At 36.6% G+C, this 27343-nt stretch overlaps 1 protein-coding gene and 1 long non-coding RNA gene across 3 annotated transcripts in view; both read right to left on the bottom strand.

The window, feature by feature from the left end:
- LOC127872960 (F-box only protein 11-like) overlaps positions 1–27343 on the bottom strand; it is a 39662-nt gene that overhangs the window by 7171 nt on the left and 5148 nt on the right. For both annotated transcript variants that reach the window (XR_008045856.1, XM_052416482.1), the window contains exons 2-16: positions 25970–26131; positions 25406–25553; positions 24079–24208; positions 23518–23601; positions 20590–20725; positions 19485–19591; positions 13063–13174; positions 10621–10724; positions 6804–6941; positions 5998–6301; positions 4099–4193; positions 2113–2235; positions 1545–1630; positions 1023–1243; positions 393–611 (exon numbers count right to left, since the gene is read on the bottom strand). Coding sequence is in view for 1 of the 2 variants with exons in the window: in XM_052416482.1 (XP_052272442.1) it covers positions 393–611; positions 1023–1243; positions 1545–1630; positions 2113–2235; positions 4099–4193; positions 5998–6301; positions 6804–6941; positions 10621–10724; positions 13063–13174; positions 19485–19591; positions 20590–20725; positions 23518–23601; positions 24079–24208; positions 25406–25553; positions 25970–26131 (2169 nt within the window). In the remaining variant the exon portion in view is untranslated. The remainder of the gene's footprint in view (positions 1–392; positions 612–1022; positions 1244–1544; positions 1631–2112; positions 2236–4098; positions 4194–5997; positions 6302–6803; positions 6942–10620; positions 10725–13062; positions 13175–19484; positions 19592–20589; positions 20726–23517; positions 23602–24078; positions 24209–25405; positions 25554–25969; positions 26132–27343) is intronic.
- LOC127872971 (uncharacterized) lies at positions 7215–10605 on the bottom strand. The gene is made up of 2 exons (XR_008045870.1): positions 8453–10605; positions 7215–8172 (listed from the first exon to the last, which is right to left on the bottom strand). It is a non-coding gene; the product is annotated as an uncharacterized LOC127872971 (long non-coding RNA).

Genomic DNA, 27343 nt, shown 5'->3' with positions numbered 1-27343 from the left:
AAGCGTTCTTGAGTTATCATCCAGAAACCACCTGGTGGACGGACCGACAGACCAACATGTGCAAAGCAATATTCCCCCTCTTCTTCGAAGGGGGGCATAACTATCAGTACAAAACTATACTGACTAACTTAATAAGCATTGAGCTTTTGCCTTTGATTCCATGGTATCTACCGGTATACTTATACTTTATTGTACTGAAATTTCCACATATAACTTGACTGGATTTTTTTTTACAATTAAAACAATCTCAACCATATCAAAGTGTACCCATAAATTCCCAAAAGCAAACAGATATAATTTTTTTTTAAAGGAAATGAAAGTAGGAGCAATCATACCGCTGTAATATATTAACATTTTTGCTAACAAATACATCCAGCCAATTTTTATTCTACCTTTCATTATAGGGTTAACACCACTTGCGAGACATAATCCTCCAAACTTATTATTGAACACTTTGTTGCCATCGAGATTGGCCGTCGCGTTATTGGTGATTTCAACACCCGCCGCTTGGCCATCAAAGATCCTGTTCCGTCGCAGTACTGGGTTACTCTGAGTGCTGATTAGGAGGCCTGCCTGAGCGTTGCGAAAAATGTCGTTTTCTTCAAGGATCCCTGGAACAGATTAGTTTTGCAATAAGAGCTAATGCACAAAAATGCCCTGCCCCACTTGTTTTTTAACCAACAGGAACAATTTTGGAACTAGTCCAATATATTATTGGGACAAATCTTCTGACTAAGTTTCATGAAGATCAGACAATGAATTTGGCTTCTAGAGTGTCAACAAGGCAAATGTTGACGACGGACAAAAGGTGATCACAAACTTGAGCTAAAAACATTCTCAAAGCTGAGTGTATATTTTCTGACAAATCTACAACAATTTTGACCGGACAGCATAACTACTGAAGCAGAAAACAAAATACTAAGATACCTAGATTATTTATTTTTATATATGCCGAACATAAGCATTACACTAAACCCTTTACAAACTTTGAATACAATAATCTAGCAGCCCAATTCCCATACCTTTGCCACCATTGAATATGCAGATGCCACCATCACGGCCATCATGGATTTTATTATGCCTCAACACTGGGTTACTGTCCGTTTTAATCCACACGCCAGCCATGGCATTGTCAAATATCTCATTGTTCTCTATCATCCCGAGACCACTATTATACACTAGGATTCCTCCATTTTGTCCACCCCAGATCTTGTTCCGTCGAATCAGTGGATTACTCCCAGTTCTGAAAAACCAATTAAAATAATTGTCAGTATATCTGACAGTAGATTGTGATGAAATTCATTGGAATTAGACAACCATACTACCTCGAAAATTCAAGTTTACTACCTCGAAAATTCAAGTTATCATGGTTTTTAAAGTCATCTTGCAGACAAACCAGACAACCATTCATACAGTCAAAAATACATATTCACCAATTCAAAACCGAAGGTTTTAAACACTGAAAATTATATAAAAAAAAAGATCCTTGAACACCTTTTTCCTTCACAATACCTTATTTTAAACACCTCTATCCTTCACCCTACCTTATCTGAACACCAGAGTACAGATGATTGAAGATATCATTATCCTCCAACACTCCATGACCATTATCATAGAAGTACACTCCAACCTGTAGTAGAAATAAACACATGGAAGATCACAGGTAAGAGATCAGATGAATTTCTCAAAATTATTTGAAGGATGAGACATTTTCCCTGTTAATAGTTGTGCTTTAGAGAATTTGAAAATACTAGTACAATTAATAAAGTCTACATCTAGGTTTAATTCCTTAATGCTAAGAAACGTATGAATATTAGCTTTTTGGTAGTTAAAATATATAAATTAGTTTTTAATTAATAAGGCCATTGGGTATACAGACTTCAAGTATGAAACAAACACATCAGGAGTTTATATTTGAAAACCTGTCAGGGGGAAAAAACAACATACCCCTGACTGGGTAAACCAATTCCTTTTTAACATAATAATACAAATTAAGAACTATTTGTGCAGCAACATTGACACTCAAAATGGAGAATCAGCTGAAAGACAAAATCTCACCCCATGAACCTATACATAGTATTTTGAAAATGTAACCTTGATGTTCTCCCATACCTGTTTCCCGCTGTGTATCCTATTGCGTCGCAGGACTGGCGTGCTACCTGTGGTAATCCACACGCCGGCAAGTGTGTTGGAAAACACTTCGTTCTCCTCAATAAGGCCCTGACCTTTCTCATGCTGCAAACAGAAGAGTACACATATGTATACCATAGTATCTTGGACCTACACATGACCTGCATCATGCTAAAATGAGTCTTATACCATATGCGGCAAGCATAGCTCCAGACCAGCCTGCATATTTGCCCAGGCTAGTCAGGAAATACCCTGTCTGCTAATGAAACAATTAAGCCCTGTGTGACTATTAAGTGCACATAGGTCCTGGAACTATGGACCGAATTGCGTAGGCTCGTTTGGTGCTAAGCTGGGCACATAACACCCATTTTTTTCAATGACACAGGTCATATCAGGAGTTGCTTAAAGAAAGTTTAGTATGTAGTAATTTTGTCCTCAATAATTTCAAAACTTCAGTTATGGATTCATTAAACCATCCTTAAACAAGGGACAAAATTGTCACAAAACCAGGTTTTCATTGTGAAAAAAAAATCTGATAAAGGGAGAAAACTCAAACTGAACTTTTGAAATGACCAAAAAAAATTAACCCCCTTTGTAAGTTTTTTTTTTTTTTTTTAATCTATTTTTAGTCGTGGCGACCTTGACATTGGAGATATTGACGTGATTCTTTCGTGGGACACACCGTCCCATGATGGTGAACAAATGTGCCAAATGATTTTAAAATCTCACAATGAATGACATAGTTATGGCCAGGACAAGCTCATTTATGGCCATTTTTGACCTTTGAACTCAAAGTGTGACCTTGACCTTGGAGATATCGACGTAATTATTTCGCGCGACACACCGTCCAATGATGGTGAACAAATGTGCCAAATGATTTTTAAATCTGACGATGAACGACATAGTTATGGCTCTCGGACAAGCTCATTTATGGCCATTTTTGACCTTTGAACTCAAAGTGTGACCTTGACCTTGGAGATATCGACGTAATTATTTCGCGCGACACACCGTCCAATGATGGTGAACAAATGTGCCAAATGATTTTAAAATCTGACAATGAACGACATAGTTATGGCCCGGACAAGCTTATTCCGCCAGCCCGCCAGCCAGCCCGCCAGCCAGCCAGCCCGCCCGCATTCGCCAATCTAATAACCAGTTTTTTCTCTTTTCCTTCGGAAAACCTGGTTAAACATGTGCTGCAACCATACGTGCAGAATTCTCCCACAGCATCATTTTGACCATAAGAGTGATTGTGACCTTCAAAGTTGGAAACACAACCAGTATTTACTTATTATCTTACTAAAGAACATAATCAAAGATAGAAAATTAAGAAGCCAAAACACATTGACATAATGCTACCAAACATTATTCACAATATTTTTTTTTAAATCACTTAAGTGTCCGAGATTTGTATCGTGTAAGTAGGTTAGCTAAATCAAACCAGATGGTTATTCAATCTACGAAAGCAATATTAAAAGTGACATTTATACTATGTTGTGGAAAATTACAATTAAATAAAGCTGCATCGTTGAGATACAAAACAGCAGCCTTCCTATCTGTACATCAATGTACCTATCAATGCACATGTAATTTAAATGTGTCTTGTTCTGAGAAAACTGGGCAAAATGCATATGCGTTAAGTGTTGTCCCAGATTAGCCAGGGACGACACTTTTCGCTTTAATGGTATTTTTCGTTTAAAGGAAGTCCTTTTTTACCGAATATCTAGTTTAAGCCAAAGGTGTCGTCCCTAATTAGCCTGTGCAGACTGCACAGGCTAATCTGGGACGACATTTTACGCACATGCATTATGCCCAGTTTTCTCAGAACGCGACACATTTTTGTATTACTTACAAAATCCTCGTCATCAAATTTCTGATCCATACATCAAATGACAAGCAAATCTGCCAATCCAAAGAAACAGCCTCATTCTCTGAATAATGAATGCAAGTATATTTTTCTTTACTCACCACATAAATTCCGCCATGTTGACCATGGTGTATTTTGTTGTGTCTAACTATTGGATTGCTATTGGTTCGGATTTGAATGCCCGCAAGAGCATTGCCTGCAACACAAAAACAAATATACAGTATGTATGCTTTGTTAAAAATATAAGTACAGCTGCAAATAAAAATTATTAAAATTTAAAGTAACTAATACCATGAACTTGTTGAACATCATCAGTTACAGATTGATGAATTTTCAGCAATATGGATCCACATGACAACAATAAAACAAGATATGTGTTTGTCAGAAACACTATGTCTCCTTTTGCGCCGCTTTGAAGCTATATATTTGACCTTTGAGCTTGAAGGATGACCTTGACCTTGCACCATTCAAAATGTACAGCTCCATGAGATACACATGCATGCCAAATATCAAGTTGCTATATTCAATATAGCAAAAGTTATTGCAAAATGTTAAAGTTGGCGCGAACAGACCAACCAACCAACCAACCAACAGACAGGGCAAAAACAGTATGTCCCCCACTATAGTGGTGGGGGACATAAAAACATGAACAAGAGGTGTGTTTATCAGAAACACAATGCCCCCTTCTGGGCCGCTTTGAAGCCACATATATCACCTTTGATCTTGAAGGATGACCTTGACCTTTCACCACTCAAAATGTGCAGCTCCATGAGATACACATGCATGCCAAATATGAATGTCTTCAATATTGCAAAAGTTATGACCAATGTTAAAGTTTTCGGACGGACGGACTGACAGACAGTTAAAAAACTATATGCCTCCCTTTGGGGGCATAAAAACATAATCATGCATTCTGCGCCAAAAATGTCTTGGCTGTTCATTGGACTAAAAATTTTGCCCAGATCAAAGTCTCATTGAGCTTTCAAAAAATAACAATATTGCTAAGAAACTTTTTCCCAAACTTATAACTACACAATCAATACTGAAAAGTTCTTGCATCCAAAATATCAGCCAGCTAGTTCTGGAAAAACAGAGCTAGGTGTATAGAGATAAATGACTTATATGTTCCCACTTCAGTACGGAGTTTATGTTTATAAATGATATAAAATCATTCCATTGTGATTTACAAAAGGGTTGAACTTGCTGGAAATGAAAAATGCAGCTATGCAACTTTTGCCACTTGTGTTATTGTACATTTTTGATAACTGTTCAAATGTCTGTACTTTATAAATAAATAACGTCCGTCATTAAAGAGAAACTACCTAAAAATGCAGTTTATTGTCTACATATACTTACTATTTTTTTGTTTTGCATACAAATAACAAATGAAACAGATAGGGCAAGCCAGCCGGCCTATTCCCTACTCAACTTGCGAGATTTTCCTTTGTGCATATATTTATGAGTTAAACAAAACAAGAGATTGCCAAGCAATATTGTCCCCTACCGGTGAAACTCCACCATTAGCAGTACAAAAAATATTTTATTTTATATTTGTTACCATAGCAACCACAATTTTTTGACGTAGGAACAAAATGAATTGATGTGCATAATCTCCATATTGCCATCTGTCCATGTTTCAAGTTTCATGAAAATATGAAGAACTTTTAAAGTTATCGCAGGATCCAGAAAAGTGTGACGGACTGACAGACAGACTGACACATAGAGCGCAATCCATAAGTCCCCTCCGGTTTCACCGGTAGGGGACAATAAATACACATTTATAAGAAGTGGCACTTCTATTCTAGACTATAAAGCAAACATTCAAGCCGTAAAATTCTTCACATCTCATAGTCCAAAGGTCTTAAGTCTAAAAAAAGGTCTTTGGGACAGACTGATCATCACATATTAGAGAATCATAAAAAATGATTTATCCACACAATTTCATTGAAATATCTTGCATTAATAGACAAATTATAAAGCTTACAAACAATCAAAATTACCATAAATATTATTATGTTCTATGAGGCCCCGGCCTTCCCCAAATATATACACGCCCCCTTGATGCCCATTGTAGATCTCATTCTTCCTGATGGTTGGATCACTGTTTGACGTTATCCAGACACCAGCAAAGTTATTTGAGTGAATTTTGTTTTCGATAAACTGGCCACGGCCGTTTTCATGGACGTAAATGCCACCTGTCTGGCCGTGATGAATCTCGCACTGGGTGACAGTTGGATTGGCACCTGCCTTCACCTCAAACCCAGCAATCCGGTTGTTGTGTATATCACAGTTCTCAAAGTAGCCCTGTGGGGAAACACAATGATGACGGATGAAAGATTATACACATGTGACCATTGCAAGTTCAACATCAGTCATTAAAATTAGAATTTAGGAAATCAAGATGATTTGTTGTATTGTTTGCAGGAGAACGAAATTGTAACAAGCCTCTATACACATTTGACACTTTAAATACACATGAATCAAAATTTTCAGTTCAGGAAAAACATGTGAAAACAAACTCCATATTTCCTCTTGATTGTGGACCTTGCACTCAGTATGACAAATAGTATATACAAAACTAACATTCTAGATACAAGATAACAAATGAAGCTAAAATATCCCTATTTTGTATTTACATCAAGTGACCTTGTTTTTGATGTGATATAATAGTTCTTTAATTGTGTACAAAAAAATTAGTCTTAAAAAGATTTCTGTATTGATTGTGGAAATTCTTCTCAAATCCAGCAAACCTCACCTCAGAAAATTGTAAATTATTTCAGAAACAGCTAACAACAAAGGTACTGACCTGGCCATAATCAAAGGTGAAGATCCCAACGTCACGCCCATGGTGAATGTGGTTACGTCGCATGATGGGGTTGGCATAGTTCTTCACCCAGATTCCTGCCAGCGCATTTCCACTGATTTCATTATCCTCATAGGTCCCCTATTGCGAAACAGAAGTGTTACTTTAACCAAACATATAACTATGTTGTGTTATTTAATTAACAGAGTGAACTGATTTTCTGTGCATGCAATTACAGTCCAACCCCTCTTAAGCAGCCAGTCAAGGGAAACGGTTAAATTGGCTGCTTAAGCGGGGTGGCTTCTTAAGAGGGGGTTGGGTCATAGGGAGTCTGGAGTTGATGAGTGCATGGCCAACTGTTCATTTTTTGTATAAACAAAATGGTAAATATGTGTACATGTACTAAACAATGTATAGATGTAAAATCATTTTATTTCTTCTCTATAGATAAGCTATAGAACAACATTTTCATTCAAAAAAATATTCATCCTTCTAATCATCATCAATATCATCATCAGAAATAAAGTCCATGAAAAAGAATACGTGTAATTCTCATCATCATCTTAAGTATCATAAGAATAAACATTATTCTTATCACCGTCAATCATAGTCATATGAACTATGACAATAAAATAAAACATCTGACAATTTATTGTTTGAAAAAGTCACTTATTTTGGTCTGTTTACATGATGCCTCCACATGCATTTCAACAAACAAGTCCTCAATGTGCATGACATGATCTAACATTGATCCCTGACCCTTACACAAAGCAAAGTCCATCAGACCACTCAGATACTCTGCAACCTGAGCGAAAGTCACATTTTTAGGTTCACTGGTGTCCTCTTCTTCCTCCGTTTCAAAACTTCCAGTCAGTGGACTCACCATTAATATCATTCAAAATCTCAGATACGTCCCTCTCCCAGTTCGTCATATTGTTATCACATGTATGCACTGCCTTGTCAATGTCAACTAAATCTCTAAATTTACAATTAAACAGATCCCTGGCCATTTTAAGGACAGCTAGGGGATATTCATCATCATCATCAGTGTCTGACTCTTAACACTTCAACCTCAGCTGACTGGAATAAAGCACTAGATAGCACCTCTTCTGTGAACCCACATTTTCCGAAGCACTTCACAATTGTGTCACTCTCAACCTCCCTCCAGGCACCAGACACCCAGTAGATAGCCTTAAATTGGTATCTGTCGGAGGATTTCTGGCCCGAGTTTGGTCTTATCCTTCTCCAGTTCAGCCAAGACGTGCTAAAGTTGGCGTCGCCAGTAGTTCAGTTTGACTGCCTGAATGATCCCAGCATCCATGGGCTGTAACACAGAGGTTGTGCTCTTGGGGAAGAACTTCAGTTTCACATTCTGAAAAATTCTACAAAAAATTTACAAAATAAAAAATTATTCAATTTAAAACCTAAACCTTGATTAAAATTTAAATGTGTAATAAATTTACCTTCAATGTTTATTATTTTTACAAAATGAAAAATTATCCAACTTCAAACCTAAGCCTCTATTAAAAATTAAATGTGTAATAAATTTACCTTCAATGTGATTTTTTTGTGTATTTTTTGTTAACACAATGAAAATTTATTCAACTTAAAACCTAAACCTCTTTTAAAATTTAAGTGTGTAATAAATTTACCTTCAATGTATTATCTGGATGGACAGGTGCGTTGTCCAGCAGAAGGAGTATCTTACGATTCTGTGCCCGCATTCGTTTGTCAAGGTCTTTTACCCATTTCTCAAACAGCGGTGTCAGCATCCAGGACTTGCTGTGAGACTCCTACTGGACTGGTAGTTTATCTGTGCTCATGTGTCCGAAGCAGCGAGGTCTGGCTGATTTACCAATTACCAGTGGTTTTAGTTTCTCTCCTGAAATTTAATGAAGCCACGCTTAGGTAAATTACGCACACCAGCTACTACTGTCTTCGGTGTATATGGCCAATATCAATTTTTCTAACTCTGCCTACTATCCTGTTATCAGCGTGTCGCTGTCATGATGTTTACACAGGTTTGATTGACAGCGGCTATTTTCGGAAAACATAATTGTCAGAGTCAGCAAAACATCAAAGAAAATGTCAAATAAAATCTTTCTATTTTCTTCTGCACTAGGAAGTTTTATTTATCAATAAATACGCCCACGCTTTTCTCATGGAAAACGTGACGTTATACATGCGCGGTTCTTGTCGATCAAAAGATTTACGCGGAATAAACGTGTCCTGTTAAAACAGTTGCTAAATAAAGTCACCCGAAACTAAAAAATCGGAATGGTGTTTCAAAACAAAAACACTTACCAGTCATCGAAGCACATAATGCTATTGTGTTACGTTGTTTTGAGGCTTTTCCTCCACTGCATGAATCACCTTTCTTAAAGAATGTTGTTTTAGCGGTATCATGGTAGAACACTCCACTTTCATCCATGTTGAAAATATCAGATGGATCGTATCCTTGACACACTTCTGAAAGACTGTCTTTCCAATTTTTCACAGTATCCTCGCACACTTCCCCCCGTTCACCAACACGCGAATTAAACACTATGTTGTTTCTCTTAAGAAATCTATCTAGCCATCCATTTGAACCCTTAAATTTAGTAATTTTCAAATCCACTGCAAGTGATTGGGCTTTCTCTTGTATCATCAGACCAGTCACATTCACTAAACGGGCGGTAGCATCCATAAACAACCTATACACAAGTGTGTTTAAATCTCCAAACTCAGAACTAGGTCGCTGCCGTTTTATCTCAAGATTACCGACCGTTTCCCTCATACTCATCCATGATCTCGCATTTTCTCTTAAGAACACCCTGAACCTGGGTACGGCCAACACCCATTTCAGTTGCAATGACACGTGAACTTGCCTTGTTCTAATAATTTGATACACTCAACACATTCCTCTAACGTCATACATTTTCTCTTTGTAGCCATTATTCTAAACACAAAATATCCGATATGCACATAAGAAAAACTTTTGAAAGAATGACGGTTTCTAAAATCATAGACACCTTAATTATCGCGACAAATCGCCAAGCAGAAACTTTTAATTAGCCGATAATTGTCATAAAGGTTCGATTTAAATATTATGATTCAACAGCTACAAATAATAAATTAAGATTCTCTTTCCCAGTAATAATAGGTGATATTCGCATGTGCGGAAACAAAAAGATCAAACGGTCGCATATTGCTTTTAACCTGATAACCCGATAATCTGCTGCTAACTAATTGCAATTTGCAAACTGGCTGTCAAAATGTTTATCACACGCTACGCTTCAGTACTAAAGAGCCTAAACCGCACTCTGGAAGTACGTATTGATTTTTTCGCTGTTGCGTCGGTGTAATTTTGCTGATATACATGACCGACTTACTCCCGCGTGACCACTCATATGGGGGAAATTTAACATTTGTGATGCAAAATTGCTGGCCGCTGGCCGGAGAAACGGGGTTACCGCTAAAGAGGGGTGCATTATATAGTGTTTATGGACGGTCGCAGCACAGACCGGCCACATACACGGGGCGACCGGCGATGAGGGGTGACCGGAAAAAGGGGTTGGACTGTATACTTGAAAAAAATAGTTGCAAAGAAAGTTACATGCATTTGAGAAACAATCCTCCTTATGTAAATACTATTCTTAAACCTAATGTTGTCTGAGATTTCAAAGTGTCGTCCCAGATTAGCCTTTGCATTCCGGTCTGCACCTGCTAATCTTTGATGACACTTAACGCACATGCATTTAACCCCCTTTTCACAGAGCACGGTCCATATGTTAAATATATAATTTCAATCAATCAACACAATACAACCACCACCACCCACCTGTGCATAGTCTGTAACATATAGGCCAACATTTTCACAGTCCTTGATAAGACAGTGGTGAATGAAGGGGTCAGCACCTGAGCCTGCCACACACACTGCAGCACCTGAATGTGTGCAAATACATATCATAGAATACTGTGAAACCATTATTAATCGTCAGGCATTAATTTTCATAAATTTCGTCAGTCAACCGATCGGCGAATTTAAGATCCTTACGAACAATCATGCTCTATGTTTGAACAAAAACAAACACTAAGTTGAACAATATTTTAAAACTTTACCGTAGACATGAGGCATTAAATTCCAACATAATCCATGCACACATTCACTGCTGTTTCATAATCAAGATTAATCCGGTTTTGACACAAAGGGATGTAGATTACACAAGGTACTTAACTGACACGTTACACTTCTTTAAAACGCGTGTGCAGTACAGCTGTATCAAATGCGTTGACTTCGTTTATGTAGAATGGTAATGAATTAGCGCTAATTGTTTATAACTTAATTACCCATTAGGTGCATTGTGTTTTTTAGGGGTGTTGCATATTAGCCATCACGCAGCGAATGCCGATGAAAGACAATAAACCAAATGAAAAGATGACGATGTGTGATCAACATGCGTATTTATCACAAATTAATAAAGAATATTTTAATTGCTGTTTGTTATTTGATTGTTTGCGTTTAACCGCACTTATTACTATTTTATATGTATCAATTTATTTATTTTTAAATTATTGACATTATTGATTTATATACCGGTAGTTTACTTTTTAAGAACAAACACACACATAGAGTTTATAATTTTGTTCGCACCTTCCCTAATTGGTGCCGATAAAGGTACGATTGTTATCAGTATGGCAATTATAATAATAGAATAAGACTAATTGGCAATTGGCTTCGTTGTTACAAACACTTGTTAACGGTTATTCGATCCCACTTGTCCGCTAATCATAACAATGAACGTGTGAATGGCATACATTAAGAGGGTCCATTACTGTCCCTTGATAACAAAAGACTAGTTATTTGGCATGTTACAAACAGGCCCCACCTCCTGCAGTGATTCTCAAGTGTGTTTCCGCATTCGTACCACGATGTTTCGCAACTTCGCGAATATGTATTACACACAAATCGGATATTGACTGACGCATTTTTTTAAATTCAAAATCAGAAATCGGCGAATTTAAGTGCTGACGAAATCGTCATTTTTATAAAAATGACGAAATTTTGTGCTGTCGAAAATAAATGATTTCACAGTATGCAAAACACATCATGAACTTATACTGAAGTAAACTGTGTTCACTTATTTTAAGGATGTTCAAGCGGTGCAATTTAAAATAATGTTAAACAATTGCCTTTTGCTGTTTCAAAATACTAATGTAAGGGAGTACATTTAATGGTTCATACATCAAAGTTCTTTTCAGGCCAGGACTCTTCAATGAGAATTGAAAGAAAAGCAAAAATAAAACATTTTTCAAGGAAATTGCATCAAATTTAAGGTCTATGTGAACCACGATTGCCTGCGCAAAGTAATCCATTGTGTGGATATCTATTTCTTTTTATAAGCCAACAGCTACCTGATTGTGTACACATACAAGTATGATAAACATAAACAAGAAACCGTCGGAGACGGGTGATGCTCCCCAAAGGTTTTTTTGTCACAATATTGCACTATATATTCAGATAAAAGGAAACGTCTTGAGGGCACAGTAGTTGGGGGGACAAGAATTTTTTTATATAAAATTTCAAAGGGCCATAACTCTATGAAAAATCATCCGTCCAGAACCCGCTGATAATATGCACACCTTCTCTTGGTAGTGAAGCTTCCCATAAAGTTTCATTGAATTTCGGTTATAAGTTGCTGAGAAATAGCCCGGACAAGAATTGCACTTTATGTACAGTTAATGGAAAATTTCAAAGGGCCATAACTCTGTGAAAAATCATCCGTCAAGAACCCACTGATAATATGCACATCTCCTCTTGATAGTGAAGCTTCCCATAAAGTTTCATTGAATTCCGGTCATTAGTTGCTGAGAAATAGTCCGGACAAGAATTTCACTATATGTACAGTTAATGTAAAACTTCAAAGGGCCATAACTCTGTGAAAAAAATCATCCGACCAGAACCTGCTGATAATATGCAAATCTCCTCTTGGTAGTGAAGCTTCCCATAAAGTTTCATTGAATTCCGGTCATTAGTTGCTGAGAAAAAGCCCGGACAAAAATGGTGCACGGACGGATGGTCAGACGATGCGGCGACTATATGCTCCCCCCCAAATTTTTTGGGGGAGCATAAAAATAACTTAATAATTATTATTTATTTGTGCAACAAAGACAGAGTAAAACAGAAACAGTTTTGTTTTAGATTTTTCAAATTACTTTATTTTTTTTTTTTCATCTTCAAAATTTAATGTCTTTTGCTGCCATTATTGATGTATGCACATACCAACTGACGTGCTCTTGATTCTGCAGTGGGCAATGGTGGGCGAGCAGTTCTCTGTCACTTCCAGTGCGTAGTGTTTGTGATGGGGCACAGACGATGCAATGTCTGGGGTAAACTGAAACACAGCAGTTGGATATGAGAACAGTCTGTGGTGTAGAATATCCAGGATAAACAGAAACAGAGCAGTATGGATTACGTTGACTTACCCAATTGCAAGACACTAACTGGAGCTGTTGGACTTGGGGTTAGCACAAAGACTACACTTTCAATGAAGAATTCACATTAACCATTCAGCATATAATCTAAGCTTTAATATTACAAAAATTAAATCCCTGTACACTGTTTGAAGTAGAATTTGATACAACAAAATGCCTTGAATCGATATCCCCCGCCAAATAAATTGTGTTTATGGATGGGTGCAAATCCCTTGATATACAGTCTTATCTTAAACAATTTTTAAGTGCATGGTAATTGTTTTTATGCATTGCAATTCTCCTCATTAATACGTATACACCCGTGAAGTTTCATGTTGAAATCTTGTAGCATATCTGAGATATAGCCTTGCAAAGTTTGTTAACATCATACGCAAACAACAAAGGGCAATAAGCAGAGAATAATCTAGAATTTACTACCTATGGATCCTTGAACTAGCACATTTTAGACCAATGAGTCCAAGGCCATAATGAATTAGTCCACCTTGAAAATGAATGAGTCCCAAATTTTGAAAGATACCAAGTAGTGAAAACAAGAGGGCCATGATGGCCCTGAATCGCTCACCTGACTCATTAAGATCAGATGAAAACTATGACCTCTATTGTCTACACAATGTTTTTCTATGATTTGACCTAGTGACCTAGTTCCTGACTCTAGATGACCCAAATACAATCCCAATTCAGATTTCATCAAGATAAACATTCTGACCACAGTTCATAAATATTGGATGAAAACTGTGACCTCTATTGTCAACACAAGGTTTTTCTATTTATTTGACCTAGATTTTTACCCCAGATGACCCAAATACAATCCCACCCAGATTTCATCAAGAATTCTGACCAAATTTCATAAAGGTTGGATGAAAACTGTGATCTCTAATGTCTACACAAGGTTTTTCTATTATTTGACCTAGTGACCTAGTTTTTGACCCCAGATGACCCAAATAAAATCCCAACCCAGATTTCATCAAGATAAACATTCTGACCAAATTTCATAAAGATTAGATGAAAACTGTGACCTCATGGTTCAAACAGAAATCTCAAACCTAAATTCAAGCACTTTTCAAGGACTTTTCAAGGCCAAATTTTCATTTTCAAGGCCGAGCACCGTACGTTAGTTTCCTTTAAAAACTGCATTTTCAAACCAGATTTACATAGTAAATATCATTTTTTTATTTGCTCAAACACATTACACTTATTCCACAATAACTCATACGTGTTATTTCTAGTTATTACATAGAAATACAGGTTATCCATCCTTAACACAATGAGTGTCACATATGTACAGTACAGCCAACGCGGCTCAAACATAATCCGCGGCTACGCCACGGCCAGATTATTAGTACGCGGCCGCCGAATCGTGTGTTCACGCGGCGTATCGCCGTGGCAATCGGCATCGATCCGCGCAACGACGCAGAGTCTGTATTAACCTCGCGTAATTTCGCGGAGTAAATCCGCCGCATACGTACGCGGCAGATCGAGTGAAAAGATATCCACCCACATGTACATACATGTATGTGAAGCGTAGAATTAATTACGCGCAACTGTTAATGTTTCGTTCGATTATCATTATTAAATTTGTAATCCGAAACACACTTTCGAATTTTAATGCTAACGCGACCTTTGGCAAATTCTAGCGTCAAATAAACAGTGCTAAAATATCCTTTGTTTCATAAAAAGCGCGCGAAAATTATGCAGACATGTAGAACGTCGTTTGGAAAGTTTGGGTGTATTTTATGTTGTATAAAAACATGAACATCACGTCAAGCGTAAATCGCGTGTTCAGTTGAAAAAAAGCACCGATTAGACGTTATTTCATCATCTCTATAAATAGTAACACATGCCAAAATGTATTTGATACTTAAGGAAATATCGAGAATGTTTGTGTATCATAAATATTTACCAGCATTTGCTTTAAAACTGGAATATACAGAATTACCGGGTAATTAGTAGCGATATTAACTGTATAATATGAACAAAATAAAACGTGTTTACATACACATATTCAAACAATAGTTATAATAAGCTGATAATTAACAAAACAACAAATACGTCGTCACCGTCTTGATTATTGATGTTGCTTCACGCTGCTAATTTTCTTAGCTTAAATATAATAGCAAAATCAACATGCAATTAATTCATAAATCAACCATATGCTGGAGCCTTGACCACTTGTATGTGCGAAAACATAATTACGTGACAGTGTTTATGTGTGAAATACATACACTACGGGCGGGAAACAAACTTAATTGGCCAGACACATTAACTATGCTTACATGTATATGCTAAGACAATCCGCGCACAATACATTTATTATGATTTTAATTATTATTATAATTGTTCTTTCAAAATTTGTAAACTACATGTAACTAAAAAAATTGAAGATTTTTTATTTCATGATGCGCATCGATTCGGCATCATGTCGCGGATCGCGGCATGCCTCGGCGGACAGATGCGAAGTTTCGCGGCGAAATGCGACTTGCCGCCGCATACTGACGCGGCTTCAACGACTGAAGCGGCATCGACTCGTTTCGCCTTGCCGCCGCGGATCGCGAAATACGTTTGTTCCGCATTGGCTGTACTGTATTTACATTTAAAAGTTATTACAAACAAACACATTGTCTCTTTCTATGCTCACATCAAACAGACTAGTTCATTACATTTGAACAGCAGTCAGTTACTATAACATTTTGTCTTTAACAGAATTGATTTCCTTTTCCAGTTCTTCCAGCTCTCTCCTCTTATTCAGTTAACCACCCTGGTTTGAAACGACACTTCCCCATCCCTGCGTTTTCACTCGCAAAAATTGATCACAATGAAGAACCTCTGACGTAGTACACATAATCTGTGACGTGTACACATAACGTTTCGTACTAAATAGTGTACGAAACTTATATTTCGTATTCAACTTTTTTTGCGCGAAGGAATTTATGATAAATTTTCATAATATTTCCCTTAAGAACGATTTAAGTAAAATAATAAAAGCGATGATAAAAGTAATTTTGAGCATAAATAAACATTTTCAAGGCTTTTTTACATGAAATAAGCACTTTTCAAGCACTTTTTCAAGGCCAACCTTTGTTCAAGGGCTTTTCAAGCCTTGGACTCGTTTTCAAGCACTTTTCAAGCCCTGTGCGAACCCTGGACCTCTATTGTCTACAGAAGGTTGTTCTATTATTTGACCTAGTGACCTTGTTTTTGACCCCAGATGACCCAAATACAATCCCAAACCGGATTTCATCAAGATAAACATTTTGACCAAATTTCATCAAGATTGGATGCAAACTGTGACCTCTACTGTCTACACAAACAAATTGTTGACGGACGGACGCACGGACACACGCAGGCACGCACAACGGACGCCGGACATCACACGATCACATAAGCTCACCGTGTCACTTCATGACAGGTGACCTAAAAATATGTGTCGGAGATAAACATGAACAGTTGTGGTTAAAATCCCATAGAAACAAGGGCTGTTTGTAAAACATGCATGCCCCCCTATATGGGCTATAAGTTGTAATAGCAGCCATTGTGTGAATACGTTTTTTGTCACTGTGAATGGTGGTGGTGGTGGTGGTGGTGTAGTAGTAGTAGTAGTAATAGTAGTAGTAGTAGTAGTAGTAGTAGTAGTAGTAGTAGTAGTAGTAGTAGTAATAGTAGTTGTAGTAGTAGTAGTAGTAGTAGTAGTAGTAGTAGTAGTAGTAGAAGTAGAAGTAGTAGTAGTAGTAGTAGTAGAAGTAGTAGTAGAAGTAGTAGTAGTAGTAGTAGTAGTAGTGGTAGTAGTAGTAGTAGTAGTAGTGGTAAAAGTAGTAGTAGTAGTGGCAGTAGTAGTAGTAGTAGTAGTAGTAGTAGTAGTAGTAGTAGTAGTAGTAGTAGTAGTAGTAGTAGTAGCAGTAGCAGAAGCAGTAGCAGCATTACAAGACCAATACTTAAGAATGATCAAATGGGAAAAGGTAACCTAGCACTGGCAGTAAATATGGGGCTCATTTACAGGTCAGATTTGGAATCTCTGCTGTAAAATGAGATTTTGAATGAATTAAAGGGAGGCAAATCTGTAATAAAAAGAACATGCATAAACCGTAGTTGTTTCCCTTGTTTGAACCATGCAAAATCCTTACAAGTTTGGAAAGAATTGGATGAAAAATTTGGACTTTATTGCATAAACACCATTTTCTCAATAGAAGGGGAGGTAATTCTGTACTTCATGGACAAATAATGCTCATTTTTTGTAGGGTTCGTGTCCTCATTGATATAAAGACACATTTGGAAAGGATCTGACAAAAAATGTGGAAGATTTTTGAAAGTTTTCACAAAATAGGCAAAAACGAATAAACATGCAAAGTTCAACGAGCTCCTGCGGCCATATTTTTTGACGAATCAAATTTCTTTGAACAACTTTTTCAGGGGAGCCCTCAAAGGTCATCCCTGTGAAATTTTTTGAAAATCTGATGAGCGGTTTCTGACAAGAAGATTTTTTAAGGTTTTTACCATATATGGTCATGGCGGCCATCATGGTTATGTGATCAATTTTTTTTTAACAATTCTTTTGTCCCATGACCTAGGGATGCTCCACATGAAATTTAGTTGAAATTGGCTCAATGGTTTAGTAGAAGAAGATGTTTACAAATTGTTTACAGACAGACAGACGGACGGACGGACGGACGCCGGACGCTGAGTGATCACAATAGCTCACCCCGAGCTATCTCTCAGGTGAGCTAAAAATGACACTAGCTCAATAACTTTATTTTGCATTAAAACTTTAATGATCTCAAAAACAGTAACAAAATACAAATGTTTGCCTCCACATTAGCTATAACAGTGTATCAAATGTTTAATTTGTTACATGAATGTAAACTCTTTATGTGTCTACAGAGTGTGGTTCTCTCAAAATTTCTGTTTTTTGACTTTTTACATATACATGTACCGTTTTTTGCCCAATGCTGCTCACGGACATCACAGAACATATAGTCGTTGTCACGTACGAAAATGTATCCAACCAACTGCGTTGGAAAGTACATGCTTTTCTTTTCGAGTTAGAATCCGGTTCACTGATAGTATTATTGCTTACATTGGTTGACCGGCCATAACTGGTATTAAAGTTAAGAGTGGTTTGTTTAGGGCCCAGCTTTAACACCTTTTGGCAGTATTATTTCTGCGCAAAAAGTTAAAACAGGCCTCCACCTAGGGACTCCAGAAAATATCATAACACACTCTATTTAAAAGGTCAATTCTGATTGGTTCGCATACAGCAGTGGCTCGACTATAGCCAACCAAAAGACTTCTTGCATTCTTGTAGCCTCATTCGATTAAACTCAGCGTTCATCGCTACACCTTTTGACTCATACTAAAAATGTTTTGAACTTATCGTGATTCGCATATGCATTAAAGGATTCGTTTCAGCAATGCGTCTGAGTGGACGCACATATTTCAAAACAATGCGTCTATTTCGATATTTGTGCGTCATCGACGTGGGATGCGCTGGTAGATTATTCCCTGAATAAGCCTTAGATAAGAAAGAGTAGGTTAATGGATCTTGTTTATGGCACTTCTTCCCATTGATTTCTACACACCCATGAAGTTTCATGTTGAAATGTTGTATTGTATCATATCTGAAATATAGCCCTGAAAAGTTCCATGATAAAAAAAACAAAAGGCAATAACTCTTATTACAGAAAGTGTATGGTTATGGTTCTTGTGCACTGAACTTCTGCTCATTGGTATCTATACACCTATGAAGTTTCATGTTGATATCTTATATAGTTTCTGAGATATAGCCCAAAAAGCAAATAAGTTTTGTTAAAGAGGGACAACAGTGTTGTTGTTTTTTCATTCTAAATCGGGTCCGGTAATTGACCCCATTCCCTATGGAAAAAAAAAGGATATATTTTTCCTCAATGGGAGCTAAAAGTTTCCAAAAAAGGTTTTCATAAATATTTTTTTTTTATATCTCAATATTTTTTTCATCTCCCATCCATATAAGTTCAACCTTAGTTAATATAAAACCAAAAATATTTGTATTTTCAAGTTTGAAGCTTTTTTTTAGCAAAACAACAACACTAATTTCCCAATTTTAGTCAAAACGCCGCAAATTTTTCCAATCCAAAGGGACCCATCCCCATTCCCAAAATGGTGGTAAACACTGGACAGACAACGACAATTCTATATCATTAAGCCTTTGGTCAGGACCACAAAATTGAAAATGTTTACTACCTTTAATGTGATATATCCAAGATAAGCATCCTTTGATCCCTCTGCAAACACAATGGTGGACTCACTCTCTCGTTCAATGATCACCTGGTCCATCACGTTTCCTGGAGCTGCAAGTAGTTTGGTATATCAGCAATACAAAAAACACACAGTCTGTTTGGATGCTAGACAAATATTTCATTTTTTTTGGCAGATATAACAATTAGAGACAGCTTCTACAACTAAATGATTGAAATGAACAAAATATATTTTTTGACAATTACAAGTGAATATATTGCAAAATACCAACAGTTGTACTTAACATTGAAGTGATTCCAGAAAATAGCAAGAAAAAAAAACAATTAGTTTTTTCAAGTGGATATTAATTTTACTGTTCCAATTATATCATTTACTCCGATTAAATATCAGCAAGGCCAAGGTGCATGATTAACAAAGTCAACAACCACTTTTCTCCTCCTCCTCGTTGTCATCACAATCATCACTTATATCATCACACCAATAAATTAACAATCAAACATCATCATCATTAGCAACACTACAACCACAATCATCACAATTACTAGTGAGTAATATAAATATATGTACCATAAACATTAACTGTACCATCCAGTGATTTTTTTTGCTCAAAATTACAGCCGATTTTCGGCTGCTTCCCAATCGCCGAAATCCACGTTTGTTCCCAAACATCTGACCAAAATTTCCCAAAAAGAAGCCCAATTTCCCCCCCCCCCCTTAAGAAAGAAGTCTAAACTCTAGATCTCAACTTTATTTTTTAAACATCCTACAAAATATATAACTTTAATTTAGTCCTTTTTGTCCATAAATAATTCCTTAATTTGCCACTTTTATTGATTTAATTAAAAAATCCCAATTTGACCAGACTCTTTTTCTAGAAAACCCCCAGAACATGCATTTAAATTCAATATCTATTCTGTTACTTATAATCCTATTTATAATGCTTATTTTTTTCCAATTTCATGGTTTATCGCGCTATTTTTCCCAATTTCATGGTTTATCGCCCTAATTTTCCCAATTCAAATGGCACAGGCTGTAACAAATTAAAGCAAAAAAAATCACTGCCATCAAATAATGACAACATGGTGCCTACCTGCCCCAATAATGATGACCCCCAGATCAATGAGCAGGAACTCCCCCACATATATCCCAGTGTGCACAAAGATAAGAGGGTCCTCATAGACCTCAGAGTCCACCCACGTATATGCCTGCTCTATGGCATCAAAACACTGAAACAAGACAGTCACATTGTGTGTGTTTTTCATTTTAAAAATAATGAAAGATCAGTTGTAATTATTATTTGTAAAAATGTCTTCAATATACATGTACTCAAGCTAGTTCAATACAGACAGCAAACCCATACTTAAAGTCAATTTATTGAATTAATTACATTCACATCACCCTATATCCGTTTCAGGGTCTTCCCCAGGCCATTTAAGCGCCCCTTGCCGGGGCGCTTGAATTTCGAAATCAGAGTCCCCGGGGCGCTTGAAATTTACCGATCAGTGTATTCTTCAGTAAAAGAAAGTGGAGATTTTCCAAAAAAATCAAGGTTTCCCTATCAGTTGTATCAATATTCCCTGTTTTAAAAGAGCACTCGGTACCAACTTTCACATGTAATCGCCATAAACACCACATGGGGTAATGGATAATCCACTGCAGGGATCGACATTAACTTTTGAAGCCACTTGTCCAGTCGGACAAGTAGACCATAATTTCACTTGTCCTGACCAAAAAGCAACTTGTCCTGGCCATTATATCTTATTCTGCTCAGTACTTTGCAAAATAATGAAATAACACAAAATGCTCAAATCATAAAGACTTGAATCGTTAAAAATACATGTAAACATAATTGTAGGCAATTTCAATACAAAAATAACTGACTAGAATAACAGGAAAACTCAAGATTGTTGATTTTTAAACATTTTACAAAGCCATAATATCTGACAAAATCTTTCCAACATCAAACAGAAAATGTTAAAAGTGGTGTATATGTACAGTACTTAACTGATATTAAAAAACAAAAACATTCTATACATAGAGAGGACGTCACTACGTTAATTGTCTGTAAGATCGGTGTGTGCCGGTGTCGTAAAATGCATATTCTTTACAAGGGAGAATATTCTTGTTATCTTGGCAAAGAAAAAAATGTTATGGGTTGCTTCCCTTGTGAACAGTACAGTGTAGTGCATGTATCACATGGAACTATCGGAATATCTCGGGCTTCGACGATTAAATGTATACAAAATATACTCGGAAAAGTTGAGTGATATCTCCACAGAAATAATGGCTTTAAAGGCATTTTTTCTAAGTTATACAATTATAATGACCACTTGTCCCGTCAGACTAGCAAATTCTTTATTTACTTGTCCGGACTAACAATTTGGTTGTCCCGGACAGTCGGACTACCTTTAATGTCAAGCCCTGCACTGATAAGAGAATAGCATGACGCGCGTATCGATTATTCTAGCCATATAACACGGTCATTAAAATGCTGACAAGGATGTATCTGGTAACTTTCCAGTCGTCAAACTGTGAAGTTCATCGTCCAATCGGTTACGCGAATGGTTATGAGGGCGGGTTTAACTATCGACCATTATTTTTGATTGACGTCGGGCATGAAGTAAGAGTTTATCGCAGCTTGATTAGCAAGAAGTTGTACCATTTGAGTAATATAAAATCGGTAATTAGTACAGTACAGAACATTAAAGACGGTTTCGGGCATCATCATCACACCTGTTTACTGTAAACAAGTGTTACCTATGACTCATAATTAATACGAGAAATTAATTGCAAGTGGTAAACAATTAATTATTTTAGCGAGTAAGTTGTGCAAATGACTCCCGGTTACAATTATGTGATAACAATTTATTTAATTCCAGTACATGTATATGTCAACATGTCCATTTATAGAACTGATTCACCTCGTTTTTCTGACATTTATGCGACACGTAATGCGCTTTAACAAATTTTCGTTGAATTAATTACGCACACTTGTAAATGTTTCGTCCGATAATCGATAGTTAGAAGACTGATGATGGCAACCGGCCGTGATCCTCGTGGACAACGTGAATTTCATGCATAATTCCGTCAAAACATTTATTCGACTCGTAAAGTGTTTTAACAAATTATCGTTGAATTTATAACGCAATGGTTAATATTTGTTGAAATCTCAAATGGGAATAATTAAATTTGTAATCCGAAGCCCATTCCGTAAGTCGATGTTAACGCGTTTTTAATCCGAATGTAAATGTTACCGCAACGTTAAATATTTTTGCTTCAAATTAGCAGTGCAAATTTATTTTGTGTCGAATCTTTTTCTCAATTAAAAAGAGCGCGAAAATTATGCAGCATGTACAACGTCGCGTCTATTGCATACAAATGGCGTGTATTGAGCGTTTTACCAAGCACATAACAGGTCAGGGGATTGACGCATATTCAGAGGCAATATTTCATCAATCTATAAATAGTCACTTAAAAAATGGCAAGGTTTGTGTTAAATAAATAACTGAAAGCTTTTATCGTAAATATTTACCAGAAAGAGATTGATAAAAACGGAATAAACGGGATTATCGGTTAATAAATAGAAACTTGAAAAATAGTAGGTATACAGTAATAGAGTCGGGTTGAAACGGATGTATTGGGGAATCGTTCGAGTCGGGATTTTACTATCTGTGCGGAAAAGTTTTAAAACAATTAAACAATATTAAAAAAATATATATTTTTAAATGACTGGGGGATTTTTTTGGAGAGTCATAGCGCACCAAATGACGTCTTTTGACGCTGTTTTTCTTTGAGTTATAACGCACCACAGAACGTGAATTGACATGTTAAATTTAAAAAAAAATCAACGTCGGGAGGGGACACCCCTCCCCAACCCACTCCCGATCGGCCCCGGGGTGCCTGAACAAATTCCTGGGGAAGGCACTGATCCGTTTCTTAGGTTTCACTATCAGGTGCATGACATATATTTGAATTGCAGTATTAAGTGAAGATATCATTTTAACCTCTGCCTACTTACAAACATTTTGCGACTGGCCAGCCTTCTACCGCCATAGTAAGAGTACATGTTACTGCAGCCGGGTCGTACATGAACACCATGATACTGGAAAACAACAGAAAAGTTACAGTGTTTGGAGGGAAGGTGTTGAGGGTCCTTTAAAAGGGGAAATTTTATGACAAAAGGGGAAATGTATTTGTTTGATTGGCTTGATAACATGTTAATATTTTTGTTTTTAATAAAGCAAACATCTAATTCTTTGCATCTAAAAAAGTAGCTAGGTCTTAAAAAATGTAAATTTGTATTGTTATAAACTCCTTATTACTAGCTGGTGACCACACTATAATATTCAATTAGCAAAATTGAAACATCTGAGAAGTAGTATGGGATAAAATCCTTTGTTTGTTGGACTATAACCAGGTTAACTGGTTTTGTCTCTTTAATTAAATTATGGAGTTTTGGAAGGCTAGCTATTATGCCTGAGTGATACTATTAAAAGACTAAAAGGACACTGATATATGCAGAAAAACAATAATGCAGTAGTGATACCATACAGGGAGTAAATAAAGAAAGGTACTTTACCAGTTGTTTAAAGCTTTCTTTCCATGGATTTGCAAACTCTTTGTCATCCTTTTCAAGGAATGCAAACACCTTTGGCTCACGTCTGATTAAGGGCAGATCATACTCAAATATTTCTTGGTATAACTTTCTCCTGAAAATATAGGAAACTCTTTCAAAAAGAAAAACACTAACAATTTACCCATGGTTGGCCACCAGTGTTGTGTAATTACATGTATATTCATTGTTTAAATATTTACCGACACCAGTAAAATTAGAGGGCCACCACATATTTAAGGGGCCACTGGCAAGTGGGCACTTACTTATTACTGTCCTTTGAGTTGGTCAATTACCAAATGTAGATGCAGATATTACTTAATTCAAAACGTTAGACACCCAAATACTTTATTGATGAAAAAAATGCAGTTGGACTTAAACCTGAGCCTATAAGAGTAACTTATTTAAATTGCAGATGTACACAATTAAAACAATAATAACAAGGGACAAAATTGTCACAAAACCAGGTTTTCATTGTGAAAAAAAAATCTGATAAAGGGAGAAAACTCAAACTTAACTTTTGAAATGAACAAACAAAATTAACCCCCTTTGTAAGTTTGTTTTTAAAAAAATCTATTTTTAGTCGTGGCGACCTTGACATTGGAGATATTGACGTGATTCTTTCGTGCGACACACCGTCCCATGATGGTGAACAAATGTGCCAAATGATTTTAAAATCTCACAATGAATGACATAGTTATGGCCAGGACAAGCTAATTTATGGCCATTTTTGACCTTTGAACTCAAAGTGTGACCTTGACCTTGGAGATATCGACGTAATTATTTCGCGCGACACACCGTCCAATGATGGTGAACAAATGTGTCAAATGATTTTAAAATCTGACAATGAACGACATAGTTATGACCCGGACAAGCTTGTTCTGCCCGCCCGCCAGCCAGCCAGCCCGCCCGCATTCGCCAATCTAATAACCAGTTTTTTCCTTTGGAAAACCTGGTTAAAAATTAATGGTCAGACAAAAGCGATTTTTGTTTAAGTGCTCCCAATAAAGTGGCCCAAGAACAACTTTCATTATCATTGATTATCAAAATGTATATTTAATGGCGCATTTACAAAAGTGAATCAGCTGATGAGCAATACATTAAGAAATTCTCATCAACAGATAATCTTTGGTGTGAAAGTGCATTAACTATTAAGCCTTCGATATTCCCCATTTCCTAAGAACTACGAAAAACTAACCCAATATAAGTTCATTCAACTGAAAGTGCATTGTGATAAGTTTGCATGGTAAGTCTTTTCTATACAGTGTAAAACAACTGTAATATTCCTGCATACCACAGTTCGATATCCTCTCCGATAGCCCGAAACCGCTTGCAGACCCTAGCCGCACGACACAGGTCAAACTCAAGCAGGTAGCTGAATATCTTGAGTAGCACTTCGTCTGGTAGATCCTCCTGGAGGTACCTGCCCCCCACTGCTTCACCTGCAACCAGAGGCACACCCAAATGTTACAGAGTTTAGAAACAGCATGTAGGTTTGCTGTATACAATGTAGTTTTGATCTGATTAACCAGTCTTTTTAATCAAGTTGGATTAGTTTGACCAAAGGTTGCACATGTTTAATACTTTGAATACTACCATAAATGCACATTTTGAATTATTTACCCCTTGGGTCTCTTTTTGATTTCCATCTAGTTTAGCAGCATGCGTAACCACCAGAAAATCAAACATAGACACTTGATGTTTATGATGTATGTGCACAATTGATAATGATATTTTTGCACACCAACTAGCCTCAGGCTTAATCATCAAAAACAAACACCAAATAATTTAAGAATGTGTGGAGCGTCCCTTTGAAAAAAAGTAAACAGGATTTATCAAGATTGAAAAATGAACAGACCTCTAATTTGTGGAACAGATGGTTTGGAGTTTTTCTTCCTTTTTGCTGGGACAGTGGTGTTACTGGCATCACCTGGTCTGCGGCGTAAATTATACTGTGGCACGTTTGGCTGCCCTACAGCTCCAGATGTGGAAGGTGTCTCATCGCTGTGTTCACTCTCAGCTACATAAACAAATGTTATCACTTAAGTTACAGGGCCCTCAATCTATCAAATCTGCCGCCGAATTTCGGCAGCAGTCCCCACCTGAAGTTTTTTCCCCCAAAAAACCTGATTTTTCCCCCTCAGAAAAATAAAAAAATAAAAAAAAATCGCTGATTTAAAGTTGAAAATTGAATCCAATATATCAAGCTAGTATTTTACCCTTTTTTCACCCACTTTTATTTTGTGTTTAATCTGACATTCATAATCCAGTTTTGACCAGATTGTCTGCTTTCATTGTACATCACTTTAACACATGTGTACTGCGATAAACAATAACACCATTTGCCAAACATCACAGGTCATTTCGGGTGTACCATTCTCTGTTGAATTTGCTCTGAACTGCCGAAACACACCAGTGCACACATGAAGGTGTATACAATTATAACTGTAAATTTCACGAGTCAATACTGACCTATCCCAACAATCTTTGCGCGTTAGATACAGTGTAAACTACTTGCTTTTAATTTAGAGGTACTATTAAAGCCCATGCTTTCCATGAGAATGAATGACGTCATTTTGTACATGGGTCTAATTTGTGCATGCTTTCTTGAACAATAAAACTTGACAATTGTTTTCGGATCACAAATTTAATTACATGTATACGCATTTGAAAATACTTACATGGAATAATTAATGTTTTGTTTTATACCAATGAATAACATATGGATATAACACATACTTCAATAAGGTAGGTAAATAGCGTGTTTTGAGATTGCCAAACTAAGCTTATACATACATACACATGCATGAGTAACCTGACAATTTGTGTCTTGTTCTGATAAAACTGGGCTTAATTCGTGTGCGTAAAGTGTCCAGTGTTTTTTTTCACTTATAGGGGAATGGTGGCGGGGCCCGTCCAAAGGGGAAAAAATGCGTCGTGTTTTTAGGAAAATTAAAAATTCACTCTTTTATATGTAATGATATTTATTATATGAATACACATGTTTGTATGAATATAATATTCACAGCAGAATGTCTCTGTCCTTTTTCTGAAATATATATCAATGATTTTTTCAACATTAGTTTCAGACAGTTCAGCCTTCATGCACAGTCTCAGTTTTCTTAGCCATTTTGAGTCTAATTGAGTTTTTTAAATCAATTAAATGGCAAATTTGAGCATTTTTTATCAATAAAATGGACCAAATTGGAATGTTTTTATCAACAAATATTGA

The sequence above is a fragment of the Dreissena polymorpha genome, chromosome 3 (assembly GCF_020536995.1).
Source record: "Dreissena polymorpha isolate Duluth1 chromosome 3, UMN_Dpol_1.0, whole genome shotgun sequence".
Lineage (NCBI taxonomy): Eukaryota > Metazoa > Mollusca > Bivalvia > Myida > Dreissenidae > Dreissena > Dreissena polymorpha.
Note: the sequence above shows the minus strand (reverse complement) of the source record. Positions and strands in the feature narration are given on the sequence as shown.